This window comes from Triticum aestivum, chromosome 6B (genome assembly GCF_018294505.1).
Source record: "Triticum aestivum cultivar Chinese Spring chromosome 6B, IWGSC CS RefSeq v2.1, whole genome shotgun sequence".
NCBI lineage: Eukaryota > Viridiplantae > Streptophyta > Magnoliopsida > Poales > Poaceae > Triticum > Triticum aestivum.
Window position 1 is genome coordinate 702,487,085 of NC_057810.1, and position 22,566 is coordinate 702,509,650.

Genomic DNA, 22,566 nt, shown 5'->3' on the forward strand with positions numbered 1-22,566 from the left:
CGGGAGGGCCCGTACGCGCATGTTCCTTTGCTGCTCTGCTTGCACGCGTGCGACCTTACCCCCATTCCGCACGCCAGCCGGTGCTCTGCAGCTGCAGAAGTCGCCGCCGTTGCTTGCCGTCGACGCCGGAACTCTGCTGCGCGTTCATGGCGTTTCCAGGACCGGGACTCTCTCTGTTCAAAGGGTGATGAACCCCTTCTTGATCAAGCCGGGCTTGTAGCCCACTAGTTGCTCCCGCTCGCTCTGATTCAGTAGGTCTCGGGTTCGAGTCCCAGGCTCTACATAGTTTGTTGTGTCCTTTTTATTCTGCATTGTGACACTGACGCCTCAGCCCCACTGTCATACACACACCCTCTTAGGCCCACTGTCATACACACACGCACACAACTGCCTCCCTTTCCTTATTTTGTTCCTCCATTTATGGAAAGTGCCCATTTTCCATTTTGCGCAGATCCAAATCTGGACATTCCAGATTAGGCAATTTCCTTTTCTATCTATTTCCAGTTCGGGCAGTTTCTCAAATATGCATTTTATGGGTATTTTTCTACAGTAACCCCAACATATTATATATGTTTTTGGGCTAGAAAATCCAATGAATCCAGTAGTGGCATTAGTTTCTGCATTTGAGCAAGTTTGCACACATGTCATTTTACATCATGTTGCTGTTTTGTCTTTTATGTGTATATTTATGCAAATATGCTATGGGGTAGTTTTGCACATGAACATGCTCTTCATCATGCCTACTTGCTGCTAGAATTAAGCTTATGCCATGATATGTTTTATTTTGAGTTAAACAAGCTTGCAAACATGCTATCTTGAATCTGTTTCTGCCATGCCATTAAATTTTACCAAGTCTGGGTCTGTTTATGTCACTTGCCATGTTTGCATTGACGCTATCATTATTTCTGTAGATATTTGGAGCATGTTCACTAAGTGAGTTTTGTTAAGTGCATGTAGTACTAGCATGCCATGCTCTTGCTTGCCATGATATATTGTTGTAGCATATTTAAACCATGCACATAAGTTGTTATGTTGCTATTTTTCAACAGATTGCATTGCATTTTGTTTTGCTTGTCATTTTCAAACTGTGCATCCGTTTTCGGTGATCTTCATATCGATTTCATTCGAAATCTCCCAACCTATCCAGTGGAATGCTTGGGTTACCAAGATTGTGCCATGTTTATCGTTTCTCCTTCCGTCTCGTTTGCACCCCTTCCGAAGCACCTCGTATGCATTGCACCTCATATCTTGCATTCCATGCCATGTCTTGCATCATGTTGCTTGCACATTGCACCGTAATTGATTGTTGTTCCATTGCTTGTGTTCTTGCTTTGGGTAGAGCCGGGAGACGAGTTTGTGTACGAGGAACCTGTTAAGTACGCTAACGAGGAGCAAGCTTTCGACAACTCTGAGAACTTTGCAGGCAAGATGACCGTTACCACCGATATCACTTCCATCTTTGCTTGCTAGTTGCTTCGTTCTATCGTTATGCTGCGCTACCTATCACTTGTTTACCATGCCTCCCATATTGCCATGTCAAGCCTCTAACCCACCTTCCTAGCAAACCGTTGTTTGGCTAAGTTACCGCTTTTGCTCAGCCTCTCTTATAGCGTTGTTAGTTGCAGGTGAAGTTGAAGATTGCTCCATGTTGGAACATGATTATGTTGGGATATCACAATATCTCTTATTTTAATTAATGCATCTATATACTTGGTAAAGGGTGGAAGGTTCGGCCTTATGCCTGATGTTTTGTTCCACTCTTGCCGCCTTAGTTTCCTTCATACCGGTGTTATGTTCCTTGATTTTGCGTTCCTCACGCAGTCGGGTTTATGGGAACCCCTTGACAGTTCGCCTTGAATAAAACTCCTCCAGCAAGGCCCAACATTGGTTTTACATTTGCCTAACAACCTACTAACTTTCCCTTGGGTTTTCGCGAGCCCGAGGGTCATCTTTATTTTAACCCCCCTCCCCCCAGGCCAGTGCTCCTCTAAGTGTTGGTCCGAACCGAGTAGAGTGCGGGGCCACCTTGGGGAAACTTGAGGGTTGGTTTTACTCGTAGGATGTCTCATCCGGTGTGCCCTGAGAACGAGATATGTGCAGCTCCTATCGGGATTGCTGGTCTTGTTTTACCATTGTCAAAATGTCTTCTAACCGGGATTCCGAGACTGATCGGGTCCTCCCGGGAGAAGGAATATCCTTCGCTGATCGTGAGAGCTTGTGATGGGCTAAGTTGGGACACCCCTGCAGGGTATAAACTTTCGAGAGCCGTGCCCGTGGTTATGTTGAAGATGGGAATTTGTTAATATCCGGTTGTAGAGAACTTGACACTTGACTTAATTAAAATGCATCAACCGCGTGTGTAGCCGTGATGGTCTCTTTTCGGCGGAGTCCGGGAAGTGAACACGGCTTGGGTTATGATTGAACGTAAGTAGTTTCAGGATCACTTCTTTATCACTTCTAGCTTCACGACCGTTGCGTAGCTTCTCATCTTACTCTTATTTGCGTATGTTAGCCACCATATTTGCTTAGCGCTTGCTGCAACTCCACCTCATTACCACATCTTACCCATAAGCTTAAATAGTCTTGATCTTGCGGATTTTGAGATTGCTGAGTCCTCGTGACTCACAAGATACTACCAAAACAGGTGCTGATGATACTAGTGCAGGCGATGCTACCGAACTCAAGTGGGAGTTCGACGAGGTCCTTGGCCGCTACTACGTGTTTTTTCCTGATGATCAGTAGTGGAGCCCAGTTGGAACGATCGGGATCTAGCATTTGAGGTTATCTTCCTTTTCATTTGGATTTGTTTGTAGTCGAACTATGTGTGTATATTGGATGATGTATGATTAAGTATTGTGTGAAGTTGCAATTGTAAGCCAACTGTATTTATCCCTTTCTTGTTCATTACATGGGATTGTGTGAAGATGACCCTTCTTGCGATAAAACCACAATGCGGTTATGCCTTTAAATCGTGCCCCGACGCCACATCGTGGGCGTTACAAGTTGGTAGCACTTGCGTGAACCGGATTGAAACAAATTTTGGGTCAGTCAGCTGACTCAAAATCTTATTTCAGTCAACTGACAGACAGCCGGTCACATACCTGGCCATGGGCAGCCCGGCCCAAACGACCCGACCCAACCCGACCTTGCCCACGGGCAAGGCATGCGCCTAGATTTTGAGCCTGGTGGCCAGGCAAGGCCAGGCCCGTCATTTCTGCAGTTTAAGGAAGAGGCCCGGCCCAAGGCCCAACGGGTTTTGCATGATGGGCCTGGCTTGGGCTTAATATTTAGGCCCGACAGCCAGGCCACACTCAGGCCTAGGTTTTCTATGTCAGGCTTTGGTAGGCCCCGCCCGGCAGATGCCCAGGTATATCAGGGACTGGCATGAGATGCAGGCTAAATGCGAAAATATACAGGCTAAATGGTAAAATATTTCAACATCAAGGGCTTATTTGGGTTGGAAATCATGACAATACCCACCATTTCTGTACAAACTGTTCCACAGAAACTTATTTCTACCATCAATCAGATACACCGTATCACACTTTCAGGTCAAATGCCAAGAGCAGGGCTAGCAAACTGAAACAAGAGTCTGTGTCTACAGTTCCCGTGGCCACACCAGTATAATTTTGGTCCAAAACATTGCAGGGATCTTGCTTACAAGTTGGTCTTTGGCTTGGATGGCGGGCTCACGCGCCTGGTCAAGGTCCGCATCGTCACAAACTCCTCCGCTGCAGAAGGGTGGATCCCGACCTGCAAAGCCAGCCAACAGGGTACAGTTAAAATCTGAAAAAACACTTGAGATCTGGAGACCTCGGTTCTCATGTGAATGCAATCTCTTTCGACATACGGTGCTGTCAAAGGTCGCCTTGGTAGCTCCAGCCTTGAGCGCAACAGCAATGCCCTGCATTTTTGTCGTGTGTAGAAGCTCAGGTATAGAATACATCAAACAAACAACAGAAAAAAAATCACCTTAAAAAGAAAAGAAAGAAGACGAGAACTTCAAATATGTGTACCTGCATAATTTCAGCTGCATCTGGTCCACACATGGCTGCACCGAGTACCTTATCGGTCTCAGCATCGACCACCAGTTTCATGGTAGACTTCTCCACGCGTCTTTAAGATTAATAAAAAAGAAACAAAATCAGAAACCTTCCCCACGAGAACAAGGAACTTAGTATCAAACAGAATGTTGATACAGTGCAGTGGTGCACAAACCAGTGAAAACACCGAGATAGCTCTTAATGAGCACAAAAGGGGAAAAGAGAAACTACTGTGTACTCCCTCCGTTCCGATTTACTCGTCATGGTTTTAGTTCAAATTTGAACTAAAACCACGACGAGTAAATCGGAATGGAGGGAGTAACAGATAATCTCATGATACATAAGATACTTACTTGGATATGCTGTTCTTCATTGGGTTGAAACTTGATGTGTAAACAAGAAGATCATTCTTGGCTTCCGCCAAAGCCTCTTGTTCGCTCAGACCGACGACAGATAGTGGTGGAATGCTAATTTCACAAAAGCATAATCTCACATTATAACACTTTGAGGGGATGATAGTGCAATAAAGTAGCACATTTCAAAAAACATAGAAGCGTGGTAGTCTAGCAGAGGTTTTTAGGGGTAAATGACAGCATGTTTCATTGACGCAAAAGGAGCTATCCTGTCATTCTACTCTTTAACTGTAGTGACACGAACAAAATACAGAACCACATGTTTCTCAGAGAAAAGCTTGAAACAAATTGCTAAATCTAAGTACAAAATAGGTAATTTAAACTAAATTAAGGTAATCACTTACCAGAAAACAGCACAAGGTACATCTTTATAATCAGGCTTAACTGTCTGGCCACCAAACACAGTTTTCTGTAACGAAAAGATGGGGAAGAATAAATAGAGCTGATTTTAAACACAAAGACAACAAGCAGAACGAACAGAACCAGTTACTGTGAAGGGATTACAAACAACAGCTATCACTTACAGCGAAGCAAGTAGCCTCCATCAGAGCAACAGGTGTTAGGTTAATCCGATTCGTTACATCACCCACAGCCCATATACTTGGAACTGATGTACGGGAGTATTCATCAACCTAAATAGACATGAAGCCAAAATTAACAACTATATTATTCAGGGTGCCAAAATTATATACTATCCAGAAATTAAATAGCAAATCCAGTGCATAATATGGACACAGACCCAATCAACCTAAACAGACGTGAAAATCGTATTATTCAGAATGCCTGAAGCACACAATGCATAAACTAATAGCATAACTGAAGTGCAGAATATGGACGCAGACCCAAGTTCACAGGTGGGTTTGTCAGGGTAGAGATATGAGAAGTAAATATTGTTTCGGATTGCCAAGAGTATACAATGCAGAAATTAATAGCATGCCCAGTGCATAATATGGACACAAGACCCGAGTTCACAAGTGGTTTTGTCAGGGCAGAAACAGAAATATGAGAAGTAAATTTCCAATGTACTCGTATAAGAGTATATAATATCAACTAGGAGGTACAAAAAGGGTGAATAAAGAAAGAAGATAAACCTTGATGGCTCCTATTTGATCAACCTCAACACCAACAGCTTCCAGGTTCAGCCTATTGGAGTTCGGCGCACGACCTGCACAAGTTAAAAACCAGGCATAAGAATAATTCTGAACTTGCATATTCAATGCAAAATAAATATTACATTCTAAACAGAGCAAGGAAACCAGAAGTGTCTGATTCTTCCACATCCAGCCACAACAGATTAATATGTGACAACAAATAAGTGGATAGTTATCTTTTTAAAATATAAATCAGTACAAGTTTCAGAAAACAGTATATTTTTTGCTCTACAGACACAAGTAACCAGGAGGTGTCGGGTTGTCCCTTCATTGATTGCATGATGTGCAAGTGCTTAAATGGAACAGATAAACTTAGTGTCAAAACAAACAAACAAAACATGGTAATTACCTGTAGCAAAAAGAACAACATCTGCAATGAGCTCATCCCCCTTATCTGTCACAACTTTAATGCCATCGGCTGTTTTACTCAACTGGTTTACATAAATGAAATTGATCAAGACAAACTGCACCCTGAACATAGGGAAAGCGAACTGAACTTTATGAATTTAGCATAAATCACCTCGGTCAAATTTGTCCCTGGATGCAATCGGATTCCCCTTCCTTCAAGGTTACTTGCAACAACTGTTCTCATCTCATCATCAAAACCCCTACAAGTGGCAGTGTATTTTTACGTTCACCTTTCTGTCAGATACTAATGTTTGGAGAACTCCACGACGTGAAATATATAAGAATTTAGAATACTAAATGCCAATGGCATAATTTATTTTTACGCAGACATGTTCTAAAATTATAATCAGAGCAAGGGTTTGGGTTCTACTAGAGTCTGCAACAACCTGGGTAGTAACTACTGGCATGAAGATGTCCAAACATCACGGCACAGGGATTGGGGAGCAGACCATAGGGTTGGGAGGATGAATAAGGGAGATAATAGATTGATAAGTTTTTCTCTTATTTCTTGACTGATTATGGGTACATATGTTGTCCCTTATATAGGAGGACTACTTGACCATAAGTGATAACTTGAAGGAGACCAATCCAAGCTCTAACTCTAATATTCTCTTTCCTATTTAAACAATTCTATTTCCTGTTTAAATAAAATTCTATTTCTATTTAGATATACTTCCTAATGCAATCCATGCACATAACAGGTTCCAAACAATTTGAACAATGTCAATCACTACTTAATGGAAAAGCTAAAAATCACACCATCCACTTTTCAGTATAATGCTAAACCACACAAAAATACATTGCTTGGGTGCCTTTTTACTTTCAGGTGCAAGCGGAACATCATAATGGTCTAGGAAACTAAACTGAGTGCCTTAAGAAAACAAGTGACACTGCAGCTAAAAAAATTGGCCAATATCGACTTCAGGCACATGCTAGTGTGACATGACATCTCTAACTGCACAAACTACATGAAAATTCTTGTGAATTTATGCAGTATATTATTTGGGTAAAGGACCAGAAATTTTGTGCAGTGCCCATGGTGACAGCAGATCAACCTACATACCTTAGAGGAAGTTCTTTCCTATAAAATAGATCTACTTCAGCACCCAACCCCTTCCAGATAGAAGCAAATTCAACAGCAATATATCTGCAATGACGCGGTTGGTTAGGAAGAATTGGTAATAAAAAATAATAACAGTATGGTACAGGGTACTTAAATAAATCTAGAACCATACCCGCCACCAAGAATCACAGCACGTTTCGGTAGCTCCTCCAAACTTAAAGCCTCATCTGAAGTAATAGCCAGCTCCTGCAATTGAATATCCCCATTGGTGTAGGGCAGAATGATCATGAAGAATACAGAAATAAGTGAAATGTAAAAAAAAAAAAAATCTCAATAACCCAAAGGCAGACGGAGATGACTAAGTAAGCATGTTCCAAACCAAAAGAATTATTCATGTGAAGCACTAATGAGAATACAATCACAATGAGTACATCACATGGTCGAAAATTAAACATTCTGAAACCACAGAAACACAGGCAGAGGAAGACAGAGGAGCTAAGAAAACATGTTAGCACTAACACCACCCAGTAATAGATGTAACATAAAAAAATTCTCAAGGGGAACTTCCCAAACCTTTCCAGGAATGTCGACCAGAGTTGCCCGGCTACCAGTTGCAATCAATATGTGCTTGGTCGTGTGCCTTTGCTTTGAACCATCTGGCTGGGTGACTTCAACGGTATGAGCATCAACTATACTCCCTGCCCCTTCGATCATCGTCACGCCAGAACCACCAAGGATTCTCTTGTACACTCCGTTTAATCTCACAATTTCTTGAGTCTGCAGGACAAAGAATCATGATCTTGGGTCACAGGCACCTATACTAGTGCCCAGTATGAACGATGAATGTGCTCAGCCAAGGTGATGTGTATGTGCCTGACCTTGTTTTCCAGCAACTTTTTCCAGTTGTAGTTGATGTCCCCGTTGATCTCCCACCCGAATTGCTTGGCGTCCTGCACTCGTCACACAGGTTATGAAAATAAGCACACCAGAACACTGCTCCCAATGTAGATTACACAAGTTAAAGAGTAAAAGAATAATTGGATTTGATGCCAGCAGCTACAATAGTTTGGCTATAGCCTAAGGATGGTGGTTGTGCGGCAACATCTGACAGTTTGGTCAACTGAGGAGGTGATACTGTTTTTTTTTAGGCAAAGTAATAGCAGTACTGTTTTTTAACATACTTCACAGGACAACAACAGCTACTAGCTTGCATAAGACCACTTACATCGAATTCCCCCCGGAAAGATGCCCCGTAGACGAGAATCTTCTTCGGGACGCAGCCACGTATGACGCACCTAAACGCAGCGAGCACACACAGATAACAGATTCAGAGGGCAATTCCAGCAAGAAAAATGCAGAGGAGGCAGGTAATTCGGGATTGCGCGTTACGTTCCGCCGTGGCCTCCGAGCCACTCGGAGCTGATGGGGTGGAACGGGAGCTCGCAGATCGCAACCTGAAGAAAACCACCTCAGATGCGGGGGGATGAGGAGGGGAAACAAGCAAGCGGAGGGAGGGGGCGCGCAGACCTTGGCCCCGAATCCCGCGGCGGTGCGGGAGCCGCGGACGCCGCCGCTGCCGGCGCCGATGACGAAGAGGTCGTAGTCGTAGCTCCCCTCGCCCCCGCCGCCGTCGGCGTCGGCGACGGCGGGCGCCTCCCCGTCCTTGAGCATCTTCCGCGCCATGGTCTGCACAAAACCCTAGGTCGACGACGGCCTGGGTGGACGGATGGATCCCGGAGCAGAGGGGAGCAGGTGGGGGCGGCTAGGCTACGCTGGCTGCTACGGGATTAGAGGATGGACGGATGGATCTTATTATACGGAGGGGAGGAGGGGGGAGAATGATCGGAAACTTGTCCCCTCGGGCTTAAATTCGTTCCCGGACGGGAGACGTGGAGCCGGCCCGCTTCGCGACTTCGCGTCGCTCGCCACCGGTCCTCCACGGCTCCACGGGATCGTACTGTTTTCAGAGCATCAGACGCCGCTTATGTTAGCCAAATCAGCATCTGGACTTCTCAAGTAGTGGCAGACAGTTTTAAGGGAAAAGAAAAAAACGTCTAAACTGAGTGCCTAATGATCGCGCGTGTTTACATCAGCAGTGACAACTCGGGCGAGAGAGGCATCAGCGATGACATAGTAGCCATCCTCTCGGATCTCCTGCAGGGGTGACGTGTTCAGACGGGCGGTCAAGTGAAGGGACGACCTCGAGTGTCGTACTCGAACCAAGACAGCATTTAAAAAAAAACATACATCTATTTTTTTTCTAGAATATGCATGAGTGTGTATATCATGCATTAACAGGGAGGGGGGGGGGGGGGGGGGGAAGTGGCGAAGACGACCTATCCACCAGGTTTACAAGGTTTTACAACGCGGTAAACGCGCCCATAAACATCCATAGAAGCTATGCTAGCTACTGTTCACATTAACCTGCCACCGCTGCAAAGAATCCATCATAGTTGCCTCTAGTGAGTCCGGCCATCTTCCATGCCCTTCCTTCCGCCTCAATTTGCCGTATCACCACAATTGCCGGTGGAGTAGCCCCATCAAAGACCACGGCATTTCTGTGCTTCCACGGTGTCCACAAGTCAAGCGCTAGCAAAGTTCTCACGTCTTTGGCGTCCATGTCACGATCATGGCATGCATTGCACCATTCAACAATGGAGCTGGTAGTAGTGGGTATCCACGCCGGATGACCAAGGGCGGTGATGATCGTTGTACGAACTGTCCTCGCCAGGACGAAGGAGGGGAGGGATATGGTTGATGGTCTCCCGATGCTGATCACAAAGTGGACACGATGCTTGGTGTGGTAGGCCATGCCTCGCCAAGCGATCCGGTGTCCAACATCTATTCCTTGCCGCAAAGCCATGAAAAGAACCTGCATTGAAGAGGCACTTTGGATTTCCATGAGGTTTCCGCATATGGAGCAAGGACCGCCCACTCAGGACCCCTCTTGCAAAGCTGACATAAAACCGTAGTTGAACCACCCTCTTCTCTCCAAACAGGTAGCCTTCCAAATTGTATTCTTGAGGACGGGCCAAGCAAAGAATTTGCACTTGAGAGGTGCCCAATTGCCCCCAAACTGCCAGCACCATGACGATGTCGGTCGTCCCATGGAACTGAACCTCGTAGGTGGGCATCGCGGAGTACTTGACACTAACGGTCAGCTTCCAAACAATGTCGTCGGCGATGTCATCACGAAGCTACACTTGTTCCAGACTTGCCCAAAGGGCACAAAATTGTGCGAGCTGGTTGATTGAGAGGCAGTGAGCCATGTCAATCTTCCCGAGCGCGCCAGCAAAGTCATGCAAAGCGTCCCGCACGATGAGGCTCGTGCCAGTGGAGATGTCAGAAATCAGGGGCACATCATCGCTAGCCTTGTCTGCAAGAAGCCACGACGAGTTCCGGATCCGGCCATCGCCCAACATAGCGGCGTAGAAGAAGTCCATGTCCACCCTTGTTGCAAGGCGTCCATAATAGAACCTAGGCCCGACCAGGCTCCCTCCATTCGTACCATAGCCAAGGCAATCGGAGCGCCCTGAGCATACTTTTTTTTCATGGTAATACGTGTCTCATTTATATCATAAAGATTAAAGTACAAGTCACGTAAGGACCGACATGACAAAACTGAAAAGATAGAAGAACATCTCTGAGCTTGACACCAACGCCCATCACCTGCCTCCGGCACCACGACAGCAGCCACCGAAGAAAAGAATGATGGATCACCTCCTCACCCGAGCTCGACGCGGCTCCATCGCTGATATGCAGCTTTGCGGACCTCCAAGGTGGCTCACCAAAAGTGAAGCCCTTACAGTTGAACGAATCAGACCGGGGCAACACCCCGGACACGCCATCGAACTCCAGATATGACACCCCACCGCGACTAAGACGTCGCAGAAGGAAACCATACCTGCCATCCACGAACCATGAACCCAGCATGTGTTCCGTCTTCCAGATGTCGTCGATGCAGACCACAATCTGCATCCGCTCCTGGACTACCTCCCAAGCTCCGCACCGACGCTGGAGCAAACTTCGTCGCAACGGCGGAGCCCGAGGACACAGGTCCACCACGAGGATGCCGCCGCCGCCACGCCATCCTTGCTTGAACAGACTGGTTTCCGAATCCATCCCCAACCATAGGACCGATGACCTTGTCAAGGAAGGATTCGAAGAATCTTTATTCAGTGTTGTCATCATCGCCGCCGAAACAAAGACGATGAACATCCTAAAAATCTAAACTACGAAGAGGTAAAAACGATCCACACGCGTGGATCCGGCGACCCCCCTCACCTCGACGACCGAGGTCGCCGGCGGAGGGGAGCCGCCAGAGGACGGCGCTGGAAGATTGGGTCTCCTGGCGGCGACCCCCCTCACCACCTAGCGATGACTATAAACACTGAAGCGAGTCGAAGGTGCCACGTCGTCACGGCTCCTCCCTCGCCGGAGCCGGTCAAAACTTGTTGTAGTAGACAATCGGGAAGTCGTCGTCCTAAGGCCCCATAGCACCAGCGCAGTAGAACATCAATCATCGCCAATTAAGAGTCGGGTAAATCAGAAGGATCCAACCTAAAGACAGACATCAACGTATACGAAGTACGAACAGATCCGAGAAAATCCACTAAAGACAGATCCGCCAAAGACACACCTCCACACGCCTATCGATAATGCTAGATACACCACTGAGACGGGGACTAGATAGGGAGAACCTTATTCCGTCTTTAAAAAAATCCTAACAAAACTCGGAGGAACACCGGAAAACAGAGCCCACCCGCCGGCAAGGGCCGGGATCCACCGCGCCGCCATGACGCCAAGGCCACCGAAGACGAGGCGGACCGGCGGGAGGCAGAGGAACCGGAGGCTTTTCTTAAGGAGGGGAACGGAAGCCGACTTTGGTTGCCTGACTAAAATATAATCAAGTTGTTGTGCCACGTCTCAATCCACACCCACAGCAGCATTGAAATAATTCTATTGTAAGTTTATGGTCTCTGCACAACATATTCTCTTTTTGTTCTTATATGTACTGAATTGAAAAGGGAGCGACTATGTGTAAATCAAATGAATATTTTTGTAAGCCCCTTTTCTTTTTTCTTTTGCTAGTACTATGTGCTACTAGTTTCTTTTTTTTTTGGACTACACGCGTAGACTTGCACGCACTTTTCCAAGAAGAAGCATGTCGCCAAACTGGCTGCGAGACGCAGGCTGCTCCGCGTGTCCGTCCCCGCGTTCAGTGAATCTAGACGTGTACCTGGCTACACAAAACGCATTTTTTTTTCGCATCTCTTGTTTTCAGACAAGGTGGTTGGTGGAGGCAGGCTCCAGCCGTGGAGACGGATCATCGATCGATGGACCCATGTGGGCATGTCGCCCGATCGATCACCCGCTGCACCAACACACCACACACACAGCACAAGCGTCTGCCAAAACGTGTCCACTTGACAGTCGACCAGTGGGCCAAGCGCTAATCCGAACGACCATTGGAGTCTCGAGGTGTTTGCGGCCCAGTTCTCTGCAGCAACAGAAGTGGAGATGGTGGAGTGGTAGTTGCGTGAATGTATAAAGGAGGTTGGAGATGGGGAGCGAACAACGATGGGGCGGTGGCGCAGTTGACTAGCGCGTAGGTCTCATAGTTGCATTGAGCGATCCTGGGGCCAGCGCACCTACGGATAAATATCTCAGAGCTAGTGAGCAATCCTGAGGTCATATGCTCCCGCATGAACAGTAAAATAAAAAAAAATTCAAAAAATTCTAATTTTTTTTTGAGAGAAACATTGACAAAAGTTCTAAGTGCCTGCAAAAATTCGTCATGAAATCACGTTCCTAGAAGGCGTGGCAAAAAAACAAAAATATTACTCTGAAAAAGCTACTTTCAAACGCATTTTGAAGCACTGAATTTTTTTTTTGCCACGCCTTCTAGGAATGTGATTTCATGACGAATTTTTGCAAGCACTTAGAACTTTTGTCAATGTTTCTTTCAAAAAAAATTGAAATTTTTTGAGTTTTTTTTCGATTTTACTGTTCATGCGGGAGCATATGAGTTCGGATGCAGAATGGACTTTTCGCCTCTCTCGCCCCAATTCCCCCTTTTTCCCCTCTCCTTTTTCTTCCCTGTCTCTTTTTATATACGTATAAGAAGAACTGAATCATTAGTCCTACAGCAACGGGGTGGTGGCGCAGTTGGCTAGCGCGTAGGTCTCATAGCTAAAACATGCGAGTGATCCTGAGGTCGAGAGTTCGAGCCTCTCTCACCCCATTCTTTTTTATTTTGCTTTTCTGCAACTTTTCTTTTCTTCACTTCTGTTGAATCATCAATTTCCATTGGTTTTCCTCAAAGGCTTGGTCTTCTTTTAAATCCAATTTCCATTTTATCTTCTTCTAATATTCACAGTCGGCCAGGGCAAAGAAGAGAGTGACAGGAGATTCTGTATTACAAAGGTCTTTCCTAACTCTTGCCAAAGAATGAAAGCTATCAACACCACCTCATCTTTCCCAGAAAAGCAGTGCATCACCTTTTTTTTCTTTTGCGGGAAAGCAGTGCATGACCTTTCTAACATGTACTCCCTCCGTTCCAAATTACTTGTCGCAGGTATGGATGTATCTAGATATATTTTAATTCTAGATACATCTATTTCTGCGACGAGTAATTTGGAACGGAGGGAGTAACATCTATTCTTACAGATACGCAAGCCTTTAACATATTCTCAGAAAAAAGAAGGCATCCAGATGTGAGTGAAAATGTATGGCATTTTGGCACCTTATCTATCTCTGTACAGATATACAAAAGAACCTTTTGTGCATTGCCGACAAGAGGAAGCATATGCAAAGCAGCCACAAGCCACAAGGATCTCAACACAGCCAGATGCCAAGTAGCCACTAGACACAAGGATCTCAACCTAACCAGATGCTGCAAAGCTGCTAAAACCAAAAGGCCTACAACGGCAGCCACTGCCTCTAGTTACACTTTCCAAACCAAATGTCTGTCACTCATAACTCATCTGCGCAGCATGGTCTGTACAAGAGGTTGTCCGCAGAATTTACAGCAAAAGGAGAAGTGTTCAAAAACACACGTTACAGAAGACATGCTTTTCCTTATTATTCATTTACTTTTGACCCGGGCGGGTCGAATGAATCCTGGGAGCGCCTCGCTCAGCCCGATTTCTTACGTCGGATCTCGATGCCCTGCACGATGAGGCCGCTCTTCCACCTCCCACTTTTGGTCTCCGTCAGGCTGATGGACACCTCGCCGTCGTCGCCCCCCTCGTTCAAGAACTCGCCCAGCTCCAGCTCCAGCCACCCGTCGGCTCTTTTCTGAGGGAACGTGACATTTTCTTTGTGAGATACTACGCGCCGGTCCGTCATCGCCCGATAGTACTCGTCGTCGTCCTCCTCCTCATCATCCTCATCCTCCTCCTCCTCCTCGTCGTACTCGTACTCGTCCTCGTCCCCGTCGTCAGCTTGTAGGCAAACCTTCCGAGTCAAGTTGGTAGCTCCGGAACTGACTGATGCCTCCTGGGCAGGAAAATTCAGCCCATAGGAATTCTCGTCCATCTTGAAGACCATGTAGGCTGCATAGGTTGTGCCTTGGGAGAGCATCTTGCCATGTATCTTCCCATGGATCTCGAACCAGCAAACATTCACGAGTTCAGCACCTTCGGAGAACCTGTCGCCAACACATGGTTACAACTTGTAAAGAAGACGAAAACCAATCAACAACATGAGTTGAACTGAAACTCAATACTGAAAAGAAGTCTGCAGTGAACAAGGTGCACCGTAGAGTCGTATTCTTTATGCAAAGTGTCATTTATGACTATAGTTGTAAAGGGTGTGCGCTTTGCTTTTGAAAGTAATGAAAATAAAAGCAAATGCTTATGTGTCAAGCAACAAGGACTTATCATGTACGGGAGTACTCTGATTTCAAAGTGAAACTTGAAGATCGTTGAAAACCGATATCAAGCATCATTCCAAAATTTGCTAGTGAGGAACCATGTCGAAATCCCCATTCTGGGTTTTTATCCACAGGGTAGTTTAATCTTCCATCCTACAACTTACACTGCTGCGGATTGCACCAATAAACCCCGAAATGCAATCGAGTGAGATCACAATGCAACAGCAAAATCAAATCAAATCCAATTGCAGTCATATAAGAATAAGATAACAACATAGAAACAGTCAGATAAGAAAAAGAATAAGATAAAGCACAGAAACATTCACAGCACAAAATACTCAAAGAACTATGTGCTGCCTATAGTTGATATAAACAAAGTTGAAAAGGTCCTTAGCTTTTGAAAGTAAGGAACATAAAACTAGCACCAAGTTCGCTTATGTGTGAAGTAACCAGGACTTTAGAGTGTTACAGCGTTATTCCGATATCCAAATGAAACTGGCTTCAACTAAGTCCCTTTCAAACAGTTTTAAGATGACCAAAAACAGATTTCAGGCACTGTGCTTACTCCAAAACTTGCTACTACCCGGGAACTATGCCGAAATCCCCTTTCTGGGTTTTGGGTATTGGTTGACAGGACCATCCTACAGTTACTGTTGAAGGTTGCAGGAATTAACATGGTCAAATTGATTGCAATCGAAATGGTGCGACCGCGAACCAACAGCACAATCAAATCGAATGCGATTGCAATTAGATAAGAGTGCCATCACCAGGCAGCAACATTCAGATTCAGACACACAAGCTATATGGATGTATGGATATGGAAGAGCGAACGAACCTGGAGTCTTGGAGTGGGATCCAGGTCCAGTACTGCGGCGTGTCGCCCCACACGATGAAGAGGTTCCTGGCGGACAACATGTAGCACTTGGCGCCGGTCTCCCTGTCCAGCCACACGCTCTGCGGGCGCGCGCACAACCACCGAACAATCGATTAGCGATCAACCCAGGATGAATCTGTTAGAAGAGTTGGGGGATTGATGACTGCAGTGCAGACACGTACGACGAGCCTGTCGGGGAGGAGGGCCGGGCCGGCGGAGAGGCGGAGGAAGAGCTCCTTCTTGGACGAAGGCGGGGCGGGGGCGGTCAGCTCCCCGTCGGCCAGCGGCGGGAGGCCGCCGGGGGGCAGGAAGGCGGCCCAGACGGCGTCGGAGTCGGCCGCGGCGCGGAAGGCCGGGGATACGGCGGCTGCGCGGCAGGCGTCGCGGGGGGTCGTGCGGGCCAGCGCCGCCGAGAGGAGCTCCTCCGGCAGGCGCGCGATCTCGCAGGCCTCCTCCATGGGTTCCTCCGTCCGTCCGTCCGCCGGCCGGCCGGTGTCTTCTGGTCCGAGATTCGTCGTCGTCGGAGTGTGCGAGGGAGTTGCGACTGGTTTGGGGATGAGAACGCGGGCGGAGGCTTAGCGACGAAGCACTCGGTGGGGAGAAGCAGCGGTTTGATTGTGGATTAATTTGGGACGAAGCAACAGATGGCACATGGCAGGACGCGGACGACAGTTCAGTTGGAGGAGGGCCGGTTGCGGCGGCCTCGTGGGCGGCACTACGTGGTGAAGACTCTCTTCGCATACGTGTGGCTCGTCTATGTCAACGCAAAGTACACGAGACTAGAGAATATCACATGAAAATCAAATTTTCTTTAAAGAAAACTTTGTAAATACCATGTTTGAACGTTTTGAGAAAAATCTGAAAACAATGCATGATGTTAAGAGGGCGATGTTCTATTGTCATGCAAAATTTTAAGTTCAAGCACATTACCATTTACAAGTTTTGAAAGAACAAATTTAAGAGCAACTACAACGGGGCGACCCAAAAGGACGGCGATTTCGTCCGCTTTTTGTCCGTTTGGGTCGGCCGCCCGCCCGGCGTTCGCCCTGTTTTATATATGGATCGGCAGGGCGCCCAACGCGCTGACCCATATGTGCCGTCGTGGCTGCCTGGTCCCCCTATTTTTTGCATGATTGCATGGTTTGAATCAAAATAAAATCGTTTTGAACCGAATAAAATTGCATAGTTTATTACAAGCCAAATGAAAATAAAAAGGTCTCACGTAGGTCTCACATAGTTTTGCAAACGAATAAAAGAAGATACATCTATTGGTTGCCAACATGAGCCCACATATGCTCAACCAAATCATTTTGTAGTTGCACGTGGGTTTCTCAATCACGCATGTCTTCATGAAATTGGGTGAACTGTTCAAACATTGTCGCTACTCCATGCTCAGGCACAACATTCCCAACGTTCTGTACGCTCGTCTTCTACGATCATATTATGCATGATCACATAAGCAGCCATCACCTCCTACAGTTTCTGCGTGCTCCAGGTATTAGCAGTATACCGAACGATGCCCCATCGAGATTGCAAAACACCAAAGGCACGCTCGACATCCTTCCTAACACTCTCTTGCTCTTGGGCAAATCTTTTCCTCTTCTCTCCGACAGGGTTGGGTATTGTCTTCACAATAGTGGTCCATTGAGAATAGATATCGTCACCCAGATAGTATCATTTGTCGTAGGTGTGGTCGTTGACAGTAAAGTTCACGGGTGGGCTGTTGCCTTCGGCAAGCCTAGCAAACAACGACGAGCGCTGAAGCACGTTGATATCATTGTGTGATCCGGCCATGCCAAAGAAAGAGTGCCAGATCCAGAAATCTTGAGACGCCACGACCTCAAGTATGACAGTGCAAGCCCTGACATGGGCCTTATACTACCCTTGCCAAGCAGAAGGGCAGTTCTTCCACTCCCAATGCATGCAGTCTATACTACCAAGCATCCCTGGGAAGCCCCTGCTGGCATTCATCACCAACAAACGGGCTGTATCTTCAGCAATCGGCTCTCTCAAGTACTCAGGGCCAAACACAACAATAACAACCTTGCAGAACTTATACAGGGACTCTAGGAAAGTAGACTCGCTCATACGAACGTACTCGTCAATGAGATCATCGGGCACTCCGTATGCAAGCATTCGGATGGCGGCAGTGCATTTCTGATAAGAGGAAAAAACAATCTTGCCAACGGCATCCTCTTTGCACTCGAAATAGTCATCATAGCCGACCACCCCCTCTCTAATACAGTTGAAAACATGCCTACTCATACGGAAACGGCGGCGGAATTTCTGATGTTTGTTGTATCAAAGTAGTCCTTCCAAAGAAGGAAATGCCCGCTCTCTCGGTTGCGATTCAGCGCCGGAAGGTGGCCCGGAATGGAGCCAAGGAACAATGGCCGCTGGTGTTGAGGTGGTGATAGACCAACACGGTAGCCAACATCTCCTCCTCGTCATTGGAGGACGAATCGTCGGAGTCGTAAAGAAAATTGTGAAAAAAGAACTCGTCGACGAAGTCCATTTTGTACCTTGGCAAACCGTCGAATAGCTTGCAGGCGTCGGCGAAGGAGACGGCCGGCAAAGGAAGTCGCGGCGCGCACGGACCAACTAGTTGTCCTGCCGGCATCCGACAAGCGTGCCGCCGTCCGACGAGCATGCCAGTGAGGATCTGGCCGGGCGGCGAGGCGGCTTCTTGGTCGGGGGCGGCTGTGTGGTGGGGAGGCGCGGGGGGTGAGAAGCTGTCGGCTGCCCGGCGGCAAGACGGCGGTGGCGGGCGACGTGGGAGTGCGCGGCGTAGCTGGACGGGTGTGGAGGCCCCGGCAGCTGGCCGAGTCGCCGACAAAAATGGGCGTCGGCGTCGGCTACGAAGGAGGACGGCAAGGGTTGTTGTTGGATGGGGGAGGGCAATGTGACACAGACCAGCGGGCCCGGGAAGGAGAGAGCGAGCGTACGCGCGTCCGGCTGGGTCGGTGCGTTGGGCCGCCTTTTATGTCCGTGCCGACCCAAATGGACGGCGGCGGACGAAATGGGTCGCCCCGTTGGAGTTGCTCTAACATCCCATATTTTTTTATTTCTTTTGAAACTTCTTTTTTGAAACTTTAAAACGTCATTTTTATGTGGTTTTTATTGGTTTTCCGTCGAAACTTAGTTTCCATGTGATATTCTCTGCAGCATCCACATCGCCGTCCAACTCTCCGTAGTTGTAAAATTTGTCAGCCAACTCCAACCAACCGTTGGTCTCTTCGAATGGGTGGGATTCTAGTCGAGTCGGCTCGGCTCGTTACAGCTCATTACAATAACACGTGAGCTCGACTTGACTCGTTAATATAACGAGTTCCGAGTCAAATTCGGCTCGACTCGTGTAACTCAAGAGGTAGCTCGTTTAACTCGTTATAGGCGTCAATAGCAATATTGATATTGGGTGTGCAATTATTCTACGAAAATATATTTACAAACACATACATTTCTCCACAAATCACAACAATCAAGAATTTACATTAAAGGAACACTTGGCACACTTTATGAATGACAAGAATCTATAACAATGTTTGTATTTATCTCACGTCCCTTTTGATTAACGAGCTTAATGAGCTAAACAAGTAACTCATTAGCTTGGCTCATTGAAGTCATTTTGTTAACAAGCTTAGATTAAAACTCGACTCCACCCGTTAGTCATCAAAATTGAGTTGAGCCGAGTCACGAGCTACTCCTTTATCTTGTGATTTTCGAGTTAAAATTCCATCCCTAGCTCTGGGCCACCAAGGAAGAACCGCATTGCCTTTGATAAGAAGAAAAACCATACAACATAAGGGCAACTTCAACGGGGATCATCAAACCATCTTAACATTTGGAACATTTTTTTGCCATCCAGCGTGGTGCCTCAAATGTCCGTGGACGCGTTCGGGCTTTCAGAATCCCACAAACCGGTCACCACTCATGGAAGGTTTCAGGGAGTCCGGACCTCCGCTACATAGGCCTCCGACACCTCGTCTTACCCAAATCCTCTCTTTTGGACCCCTTTCCCCTCACCCCGCCCCCCTTGCTTTATATCCGCGCTATTCTATTTGAACATCGTAGCTCTACCACCTCGGCTGTCGCACATGCCTTGTTGAATGTTCGCTGCCCCACCCACATGCATGTCCGCTTTGAACTACGACACCATTGATCACCCCCATCCTCGTCCATAGCCAGGTATCCTCCGCCCCTATCAACACCGTCCATGGCGGACACCACGCCCGACAAAGTATTCGGTTGGTCAGTAGTACAAACTTTGTAGGCATGAAGCAAGGGGGCGCGTTTTTTTGGCAAAATATGCATTCTTGGTTTCATGAGAAAAAGCACTTCGCTTCCTACAACTTGCATATGATCTATGATCATAATGTGAAGTCTCTATCTCATTTGTGGTAAACTATCTCAAACTCCATCATGAAGTATCGCGGTGCGATCACACGGGTGGAAAGAAGGTGGCCACCAGGTGCGTGAATCATGGAGATCATAGGTTTTGCTCTTGTTGCTCAACATGTTAATCAATTCATTGAATAACACTCAATGTTGTAACTTGATGATCATGTTATTGCATAGCCCGCACGCGCTGCCGTATCTATATATCTATCCACTACATGTTGGGGATATAACTATTAGGTATGACCCGCCCTGGAGGGGCCGGGTTATACCTATGGCGATTCATCATCATGAAGCCCACGAAGACGTTCTGAAGATGTCGGTTTAGTTAAAGGGCCCAAGTCCCAAAGGCGGCTTAAGGCCCGTAGAGATAAACCGCCGTATATGTCTGACTTGAATTATAAGGCAGGAATAGATAGTCACCGAGCCGGACACTGTTTATGAGCCAGTCGGGACTCTGTAAGCCGCTGGGCGTCGACCTCTGTATATAAAGGGACGACCAACGGCGGTTCAGGACAAGAAACAAGAGATCGAAAGCTAGGTCAAGCGGATTCGCTCCCTGGTAACCGAGACATAAGCAATCCCACCTAAACTGGATCGTAGGCTTTTACCTTCACCACAAGGGGCCAAACCAGTATAAACTCCCGTGTCCTTTGTCCCGTTTAACCCCTTTAAGCTTCCTAGTTGCGATGGCTCCACGACTAAGTCCTTTTGCTAGGACATCTGTCGTGACCTTTCCACGACAGTTGGCGCCCACCGTGGGCCAGTGCACGGTGGATTTGAGTTCTTAAAGGGCAGCTTCGAAGTCCAAGGGATACGCTATGGGCCGGATGACCAAGAGTTGTCGCGGCAAGCTCTACATCGACGATGCAGGGTGGGGCCCTGAGGCCGGCTCAATTGAGTACGGGTACCGGGTCCCCTTTGGTGGAATCCACGTCTTCATCGGCAAGATTGGCGAACCGGGCCCTGAGCCGGACATCTGCACCGACATCATCGAGACGGCTCAGCGTGCGAGACTTGCCCGAGTTCAGCCCGCCGTGAAGCGTGCCTTCGTGAGATGCCTCCATGGAGCAGAATTTTCTGAAGAATCTATGTCTGGTGGTGAGACGGCCATCTACTCTGATGGTGAGTCATCCACGGGTGAGACTGATTTGTTGTATCAACTGCAAGATGGCGGGCTTGGGGGCTATTCCGATGGCAAAAGTATTCCGGACCCCTATGAGCCGCCAAACAGAGTCGGAATCTTCATGGCTGGTACCCAGCCTGGGCTAAATTCTTCAACTACAACGGCGATGACTTCCGGGTCAGCAGCGGTGATGGCAGCCGGGGCAGGACACTCTGTGCACCCGCCGGCTCAGGTTTTGATGGCTTTAATGGATAAATTGACGACTTTGTTAACATCCTGGTCAACACGGTGAATCAAGCTCAACATGATGCGGAGGTGGCACAATTATGTGAGGAGATAGCACAAGCTAAAGAAGACCTGGCGGCAGAGGACGTCAGGATGGCCGCATAACGGGCTGCTTTGGATGCTCAGGCCCAGCGGATTCAGTGAGAGGCTTTCCAGCTTACGATGGATCAGAACGTATCAAATGAGATTACGAGGAGAATGCACCAGTCCCGTCTGCCTATGGTTTATGAGCCTAGAAACCTCTTCCGCACACCCGGTGCAGGGCCCAGTAACCCGCCGGAGGTAAACCGGACTGCGGCGACTGGGGCAGGAACACCGGTTCAGCCACGCGTGACGGAACCCCCTCGTCTGAATACCGCTCCACCTCAGCATGTACCGACACCATCGGGTCATTATTCTAATCCATTGGAAAACATGATTGCTGCGGTAGCACGATTGGCGGCTCTCCCGGTGGATGGCGACTCTCCAATGGCGGTTGAAACACGAAGGGTCAAAGAACTTCTTCAGACAGCCTTGGCACAGTAGGAGGCATATTCTTACAGTCGAGATAGGATTCACTCAACCCCTCGCCCAAGCCGGAGCCGGAGTTATAGCATGCATATGGACTCACCGGCCGTTTTAAGCAATGCCCGACGCTGTGATCAGCCGCGCGGGCATGACCCGACACGTGATGGAGCTCTTAACTTGCTTGATCAGGACAGAGTGCATCAACAAGCCGAGTAGACGGCTCAGCAAGCAGCCCAACATGCGACTCACCAGCCCTTTCCGGTTTATCCGATAACCTCGGTTGAGGCGGGCGTGATCTCTAGGTCTACAGGTGTACCCTGTCTGGTGCCGGCTCTATGTAATGAGCATTTGCCCAAGGATATCAAAGGACCTCGAAAGGTGCCTAATTACACAACCGATTTACCCCTGAGGCATGGATTGAAAGT

At 47.6% G+C, this 22,566-nt stretch overlaps 2 protein-coding genes and 1 non-coding gene across 3 annotated transcripts; 1 reads left to right on the forward strand and 2 right to left on the reverse strand.

Annotated features, from left to right (window-relative positions):
- Window positions 1-3,425: 3,425 nt before the first annotated feature.
- Window positions 3,426-9,027, reverse strand: LOC123139646 (glutathione reductase, cytosolic). The gene is made up of 16 exons (XM_044559388.1): window positions 8,606-9,027; window positions 8,468-8,532; window positions 8,304-8,373; window positions 7,957-8,028; window positions 7,652-7,855; window positions 7,251-7,324; window positions 7,079-7,162; window positions 6,128-6,215; window positions 5,957-6,038; window positions 5,548-5,621; window positions 4,981-5,088; window positions 4,801-4,865; window positions 4,397-4,510; window positions 4,017-4,116; window positions 3,851-3,904; window positions 3,426-3,753 (listed from the first exon to the last, which is right to left on the reverse strand). The coding sequence occupies exons 1-16, from the start codon at window positions 8,759-8,761 to the stop codon at window positions 3,658-3,660; spliced, it is 1,506 nt and encodes a 501-aa protein (XP_044415323.1). The 5' UTR covers window positions 8,762-9,027; the 3' UTR covers window positions 3,426-3,657.
- A 4,204-nt stretch (window positions 9,028-13,231) lies between these two features.
- Window positions 13,232-13,322, forward strand: TRNAM-CAU (transfer RNA methionine (anticodon CAU)). The gene is given in 2 exon segments: window positions 13,232-13,269; window positions 13,287-13,322. It is a non-coding gene; the product is annotated as a tRNA-Met (tRNA).
- A 663-nt stretch (window positions 13,323-13,985) lies between these two features.
- Window positions 13,986-16,496, reverse strand: LOC123139648 (putative F-box protein PP2-B12). The gene is made up of 3 exons (XM_044559390.1): window positions 16,011-16,496; window positions 15,790-15,908; window positions 13,986-14,729 (listed from the first exon to the last, which is right to left on the reverse strand). The coding sequence occupies exons 1-3, from the start codon at window positions 16,284-16,286 to the stop codon at window positions 14,216-14,218; spliced, it is 909 nt and encodes a 302-aa protein (XP_044415325.1). The 5' UTR covers window positions 16,287-16,496; the 3' UTR covers window positions 13,986-14,215.
- Window positions 16,497-22,566: the final 6,070 nt, after the last annotated feature.